Source organism: Aplysia californica, unplaced genomic scaffold (assembly GCF_000002075.1).
Source record: "Aplysia californica isolate F4 #8 unplaced genomic scaffold, AplCal3.0 scaffold01081, whole genome shotgun sequence".
Classification (NCBI taxonomy): domain Eukaryota; kingdom Metazoa; phylum Mollusca; class Gastropoda; order Aplysiida; family Aplysiidae; genus Aplysia; species Aplysia californica.
This window is the reverse complement of record NW_004798351.1, coordinates 156783-164926: the sequence shown is the minus strand read 5'-3', so window position 1 is coordinate 164926 and position 8144 is coordinate 156783. Positions and strand designations below refer to the sequence as shown.

At 42.0% G+C, this 8144-nt stretch overlaps 1 protein-coding gene across 1 annotated transcript in view; it reads right to left on the bottom strand.

Annotated features, from left to right (window-relative positions):
* Positions 1–8144, bottom strand: part of LOC101851003 — a gene marked incomplete in the record, with an annotated part of 136185 nt that overhangs the window by 14431 nt on the left and 113610 nt on the right. The window contains 6 exon segments of the mRNA XM_035973253.1: positions 137–301; positions 943–1081; positions 1514–1678; positions 3538–3738; positions 5029–5273; positions 6108–6232. Of these exon segments, the coding sequence (XP_035829146.1) occupies positions 137–301; positions 943–1081; positions 1514–1678; positions 3538–3738; positions 5029–5273; positions 6108–6232 (1040 nt within the window).

Here is an 8144-nt window from a genome sequence, read left to right as displayed (position 1 = left end):
ACACACACACACACACACACACTCACGCACACATAAACACAGGCAAACCCACCTACCCCTCCCAACCACCACCTCCACCCCTTAACATGCATCGTTAAACAACACCAAAAATAATCATATGTTCCCCATGTCTCACCCGAGGAAATATTACACTGCGGGTTGCTGTAGGCGTGGTTCAGGATGGCTTTGTGCCTCATGTCCATAGGTCGCTTTGTCCTATTGACACTGGGTGACACAGGTAGAAGTGTAGTCTGAGACAGGCTTGGGACTCGAACCCCGACCGTTGTGAACTCAACATGATCTGTGAAGCAAAAGAAAACGTCCCAACGCACTTAAGACCAATGATAGAAACAATGACGGAATCGGAGGTTACCTTATAGGTAGCGTTCTGCGTGCAGCGTTCATGAGAGCATAGCATTGCATAAAAATCTATTTATTTAAAAGTACTCCAATAAACGGTTAGAATTCTAATGACTGCCGTGCCCTTTCTAAAAATAGGCTGTCTTTCTCTAAGATGAGCAATCGGAGCCGTGTACATTCTATATATTAATCATTATAATGCACACTTTAAAAAAAAAAAAAAAGGTCAGAGATGCGCGCTTTTCTTATCAATAGATATGCAGAAATTAGGACCGCAAGCACATTGCACTCACATATAAATAAAACATTGAAATACTATAGATTATACATTTTCATTAAATTTATTATGTTTTTCAGGTATTATTTTATGTTCTATAGGAGAAGGTTTTCACTTTTTAAAGTACATGAATCAGAAACAAGTCTATAGGAGGTTTTCACTTGTAAAAGTACAAGTATCAGAAACAAGTCTATAGGCGAAGGTTTTCACCTGTTAAAGTAGGCCTACATGTATCAGAAACAAGTCAGTAGGAGGTTTTCACCTGTTAAAGTATCAGAAACAGGTCTATAGGAGATGATTTTCACCTGTTATAGTATTGAGTCCTTCCCGGTTAATGTCTAACCCCAGGTGCGTATGTACCGTCGGGTAGTACTCGATGTTACTGGTACATCTGTGGAGGGTGGCGCCCCAACCTTTGCGCGGCTGGCAGGCTTTTTGCAGCTTCTGTGAGAAAACGTTGAGATTGACGTTAGAATGTACGAGAGTTACTAGATTTATATCAGACAAAGTCAGAGATATTCACAGGAATACGATTTTTTTTCTAGATGTATACAAAAAGAAAACTAGGTAATATTATGAAAGACTTTTTAAAGTTATTAGGTTTATGTAAATTGATAACTAAAAAATATTGTGAAGAATGAGAGAAAATAATGGACTTATCAAAAAATAGACAACAAAGAAATATTGTGAAGAATGAGATAAAGTACTAGCTTTATGTAAATAGACAAGCACGAAACATTCTGAAAATTGGGAGAAAGTACTAGATGCTTATCAAGAAACTTCGTTACATTCAGTAGTACCTATTCTAATTGATTGTTTTATACAAAGCATTTTAAAAGGAATTATTGTGAAGTAATTAAGCCCCGTGTAACTCACCTGCACCAGGCCTGCCCCCTTTGTCTTGACGACCTCATGCACGAGCGCGATGAAGATAGGCAGTGTGAGCAGTGACCACAGACACGTGCCCAGCAATGTCACCCACCAGGGCTGTGAGTGGTCATCCCACAGGAACAGACAGACGATAGACGTCACCAGCAGACACTGGGGGAAAAGGGTAGGGGGGGGGGGATCAGAACTGGAGATTATTTTGTGTGACGACGCCATGGAATCAGGCGCTCTTTATTATTTTTAAAATAATTTTTACATGTATTAAGGAGTCCTTGGTATAATCTTAAAATCAGTTCATTGCCTTGCCTTTGATGAAAAAAACCCCCATCTATCTTGGAGAGGAGTCGGGATATTTGCGACTGGAGGAGGCATGGGGGTTGCTTGGAATCAGAGGTAAAATTAGAGAAAAAATGGCCGCCAAAGTTTGGTGACTTCCAAACCTTGAGTGTTTTTAGAAACTGAAAATGTGCATCCTGTGCCTCGGATCATCGACGTTTTTCAGAACAGTCCACGCAGAAATATATATAATACACAAAATCCCCCCCCCCTAAAAAATCAATAAAAATTGCTACAAGGGCGGGGAAATGCCAGTTGCTCTGATTTCCTTATCTTGACGAGTGCATTATTTCACAACGATTCCTCTAATGAAAAGTTAAACGTTTTATTTGAGATGCAGTACTTTTCATCAGAAAAAAATTATTAACAACTACAAGGATTTAATTATCAAGAAACATTAAATAAAAGCAGAAATTTGGTTGAAAAAAAAATAGAAATACTTTTAGAAACATTTATTTTCTTCAACGTTTACTGTCTTGTTCAGCATAGATCAGATGTATTGCCCAATCCAGTGCAAAAAGATCTAAAAATTAAAATTTGTGAAGGATGTTTTTTTTCAACAGAGCAGCACCCAGCCGATACATGGGGTGTACAACCATAATTTTTCATTAAAAATAGAGGCAAAGCTTAACGAGGGGACATAAGCCATTATTTTTCTCCTTTCTTCCTAAAGAAATCCCTTGTTGTCCCCCTTTGCTTCAAGGGGTGTAGTATTGTTAGAAATTAACTTCAGCAATTAGACCCACCCTCTAAATAACCAGAGGAAGTATTCACACGTTTGACTTAGGTTCTTCCTGATATTTTGAGAGCAAATATTCTCGAGGTGAAGTGTAAACCTTTTCAAACACACTGCAACGGAAACCATCAAAATAACGTTGACCAAAGTAAGGAAATGGGCGAAATTGTATAGAATTAACGCCTTCAACACTGTTAGGAACTCTGAATATTAAGTCCATCCTCGATAGGAGCGAGCCAAATGGGAATATTCGTTCGAAAAGCCTTTCCCAGGGACTCAAGAATCGGACCGAGCTGGGTCTGGAACCCTCTTATAGGGGGTGCCCTTTAGTGCGATCGGGGCGGGTCGGTTTCTGGTGGTCTCAGTGCACACTAAAACCCTGCTGCGATTGTACGCGACGACCTGGAAGTTAAAGTAGAAAAACCTTTAACCTTAATGGCTTCCAGGGCTCCTTTCCGCAGTTCCCTTTTGCAGTGCTGCGGCAGCCCGGAATCCCATAAACATGGGTTACATCGATAACTTTCTATTAGTATTATCTTCTGTAAGTTGATGGACTCCATTGTTGTCAATTGTTGATGGTATTTCGGGCGGAAATGCCCGACCTAGACATCGCAGTGTCAACATGGACACGTGACTCAGCCTTGCTGTAATTGGCTGCAAACCACCCGATCGCACGACTCGTAGGCCTGAAAACAAACGCGTTTATTTTTTAAGGTCACCGACAGAGTTGATCGGCTAACCCCGACTACCAAAGCGACCCAACCAGACCCGATCAGACCCGATCATGCTAGTGGGCACCCCCTATTACCTGTGATCTCACGACTACGGGTCTGGTAGCCTACCACTCGACAAGCGACTTCACCCCTCCCCCCCCCCAAAAAAAAAAACCGCTATTGACGCACTAGCTAAACACAACATAGAATGGTATTATAGAACTCACGGCAATGAGGCAAGGCGTCACCAGCACCCACACCAGCCTCCACCACCAACCAATGGAAGAGTTCACCATTCTGCTGATATCACCACAGAAGCGACCAATCCCGTAGATCCAGATCAAGGCCAAGATAGTGGCCCCGCCTACAAACACCTGGGGTAGGCCAGACATGTGAGTGTCTATGCCGTCCACTACGTAGAATCCAACCTTGAGAAGGAAAAAAACCGAGAAAAATGTAGGAACAAAGTCAAACCTAATCGAACGACCACCTGTCCAAAACAATCGCCTGTACATACGACCACCTCCCACGCACTCACTTGCACATTCTCTAGGGTATTATAAAGAGAGGGGGGACAGAAAGAAAGAAGAGAAACACGCCGATACAATACCGACCATTTAGCGCAGGGAATGAGAAAGGAAGACAGACAGTTACAACTCAGAAAAAAAACAACAGAAACACACCGATGTAGTAACGACTACACATCTAAGATGACCCCTTTTCTCCATGAAATGATGGTCGACTTGAAAAGGCTCTAGTGATTCTTATTTGTACTTGGATTACGTGAATCCAGAGCTAGAATCATAGTAGGCGGCACAGGTCCATAGCTGCTGCTCATCTCTCCTTTCCAGCGTCCACCCCAGGGTCTTCCTGCTAATTGTCTCCTTGAGGAGCTGGTTTGAGACACGCCTAACCACTCCTTGGAGCAAACTTTTTTTCCCTGTGTCCCGCACACACTTTTCTTGTGTGCGAGTCTGTCTCCTCTTGGTCGTGAAGGCTATTTGTAGTGTTTTCGACTCCTCTTGAAACTTATCTTGCACAGTTGTGGGGTGCATCCGCTTAAACGCCTTCATCACACAAAGAGTCAGCAAAAAATTCCTTTTACAGACGGGCTCTCTCAAGAGCGGATAAAAGAAGTCTGAGACACTACCTGCTAAATTATCATGTGCTTCCTCCACAAGCAAGGGCTCTTTATGAAAAAATGGAATGCCTGTAAACCTTACCCAGTTTTCGAGAGGACCGTAGCCGCTATTTTGGTTAGCATACATATTGGAAAACAATATATATATTTTTTTAATCTTTTCTTTAGGTGGGTGTTTTATGCCCGCATTAACACAATTTGGATTAATTAGGAGACGGGTTTCGACCCTGCCTGTCTGGGTCAACCCGGGTTAAGAGGGATACAACTCGATAAAATTCTTTCTTCACTGTGAATCGAACTTGGGTCTTCTGCGTGCGACGATGAAGCGCCTCACCACTATACCACAGATGCCAGTGAAAACAGTCATCAATCAGCATGCACAAAAGAGGACTAACGGAGGTAAAAGGAGATAGGCAGGGAAAGAAAACTGTGGGCTATCTTTCAAGATCTTGCCAGTTTAATTCTACCAATATAAACGTGTCAACTTTGACACTGAATTACAACAATGTCAACAATGTTGTCAACTTTAACTCTATCTGTACGATCATTTCAACAAACTTGTCAACATTCACTCTACCTGTACGATCATGGGTAGACCCAGCACGAGAGCCCCAAGAGACATAAACAGCAACAACCACACTCGTTGCTTCTTCAGGCTGGTGCTGAACACATCCATGACGGCGGTTATAGCCGTTGCCATGGTAGCGGCGCAGGTGAAGACACCACAGGTGACCAGCATCAGGAAGGTGAGGATGGCCCAGAACAGTGGCCAAGGGAGCTGCATGGTGGCGTGAGACAGGGTCACGTAGGTCAAGCCCAGGTCTGGGGAAGGACGACAGGATTGATGTCAACGCTTAGCTTTCAGTTTGTTTGGTTTGCACATCGACACAAGAACGGTCATTGGTGCAGGTAAAGGGTAAGACAGACAGGGACGACAAAGAGAAAGAAGAGAAACATAATATCGATACAATAACGGCATTCAGTGCTGGGAGAAGGCAAGGAAGACAGACAGAAACAACAAGGGGGAGGGGAGGGGGGAAGAAGTACGACCTACCAGTTACACCCTCAAACCACTCTCCTGGGAATGTTTAGGTTTCGGTTGTTTTGTATGCAGATCGACACAACGCCTATTCAGTGTGCAGAGAAAGAGAAAGACCACAAGAACAACATATTAGGAAAAGAGAGAAGCTGGATATGCTTGTGGCGCCCTTCAACCATCCATATAGGTTACAAGGAAGTGGCAAAGTTGATACTTAAATGTCAATATTTGTTAAGACCTGAAAAGGGACTACAAGTGAAAAAAAAATTACCTGATTATTTTCCCCCTCCCTCGTCTTTGAGAGAGGGTATATGAACTTGGTATTCAAGAAGCATATTATTTTGATTTCGGTTTTCTATAAAAAGAAGACAGAAAAGATTACAACAGACTATGCGTGCATGGGAATCGTGATAATAGACCTTGTCGTGCCTATATCTCGCAGTCATTTCATTGTATAGATCTAGGTTTAACGCCCCTATGAATAAACAGAGCCGAAAGGGCGGAGAACCTAGAAAACTGCCCCCAAAACGACCCACATTCAATATGTCCCGTTTGAACCAGGCTAGTATGACATCAACTGAGCTAACTGTTTGCCTATCTGAGCCCCCTGTACTCACCAGCCTGCGCGGCCGCCTCCACACCAAGACCTGTAGCTCGCCCCAGTGCACCAACCACAGCGAAGATGACCAGACTCGCCAACAGACTCACGGACGTGTCGAGGAGACACACAAGCGCTGCTTCCCTGTTAGAGTAAATTATGCATCAATGGTTTACAAAATTGCTTATAAACACACTGTTTTATAACTAATAATGTATAGTATTCAAAGAGGTCAAGTAAAACATGAGATAAGTGATTTTCCGAAAAAGATCAGGGTACAAGCATTATAAGAGAACCTGTTGAATTTTCCTATGAAAAATCGATTTTTAGCACATCAAATCAAGTTAACAATAAAAAAGAGTCCATCTTTTTTAAATGTTTAAAATAGACTAAGATGTTGAAGGACTACTGTGAGTTAAACTGTTTTTCATTTGGTCCCTACATTTGTATAGCGCAAATTCTCGCTCAAAGGTTTCATTTGTTACCTTTTGTTTAGTGGAGCTTGTGGACTTTTTTGTAAATTTTGCTTTGTTTGGGGTTTTGTTTTTGGGGTTTTTTTTGTCGTTTTGTTTTGTTTATTTCTATTTAGGGAAGGGTTATTTTGTGTCGTTTTTGTTGTACTTTGGAGGGTGGGGGTGTTTGAATTTTCTTTGCTTTCTTTTTCTTATTTTTAGACGGGAGTATTGTTCACGTTTTACGCTCTATTCGAGTCAATGTACACATTTCAGGAGTCGGGTTGTACCACCCTGCCTTGTAAGTGTATGGTCTGGGCTGAGAAGGATGCAACATCTCCAAAGAAAAAATAGACTTGAGAAAAAATAAAGAATTTTTGTTTGTTTGGTAAGAGTTTTACACCAGTTACAAAAGCTCATGGTCACATGAGCTTGCAAAGAAAGGATGAGTATAGTCCTTACTTGTGGGTGCTCTGGCGTGGTTTGCCCCGTTCTTTCCTACCAAACATCTATCATCCGTATCCCTCCTCGTTCTTTTATGCGTTTGTTACTCTCTTGGAAACCTCTAATCTTCGGCATTCATATGACCTAATAGTGTTGCAAGTGCTGTAAAACACTTACTAAAACTAAAAAAGTCCTTACCTGAAGACATTGTTTGTGAACTTGTTGTATGTGGCCACTGTGATGACGCTACCAGAGCCCAGGGACAGGGAGAAGAAGACCTGGGAGGCTGCGTCACGCCACACGTGACCTGACGTCAGTTTGGACCACTTGGGGGTAAACAGGTGGCTGGGGGAGAAATGGAAGGAAACACTCTCACAATTACAAACCATACTCGTTTTCTATCTTTTAAAATGTTTTTTTTCTTTCTTCCTTCTGCCCCAACTATCTCTCTCTCTCTCTCTCTCTCTCTCTCTCTCTCTCTCTCTCTCTCTCTCTCTCTCTCTCTCTCTATCTCTCTATATCTATCTTTTTCATATCCATCTCTTTCTCTCTCTCTCCTTCTCTCTCTCTTCCTCTCTCTTTTTTTCTCTCCCCCCCTCTCTCTCTCTCTCTCTCTCTCTCTCTCGCGCGCGCGCGCGCGCGCGCGCCCTTCTAATACGGGACATGATAACTTTATTAACAAAAATAGGACGCGTGGATGGAAAAGGGGAGAAAAAGTTAAAAGCCTTGTTTATAAAAACTAACCCGGACATAAATTGTGTAAATATTAATACTGCTTGCCATAAATAGCTTGAACGACGCGAGATAAGGGTGTATTTGTTATTCATTTGTTATCTTCATTTATTAGGTATTGTAAAAGTCGAAGAAATCGAAAATAAAACGTTCACATCACATGGTTTTACTGGGCGGGAGGGGTGGCATGATCGGTTCATATAATATGTGAGGCAGCGTGGTGAAATCAGACGCTCGTCAAAATAATGAGTAAGAAGAAACTTGCTTTTTTTTCACACGTATGTCAATTTCTATCGAAAGGTGTTTTTTTTTTTTGGCTCAATACATTTTATGTCCATTTAATAACCCACGTCTGTGTGGATTTTTCCCCAAAATTAAATTAAATACCCCAATAAAGTAAATTGTCAGTTTCCACGGACTCTCAGGCT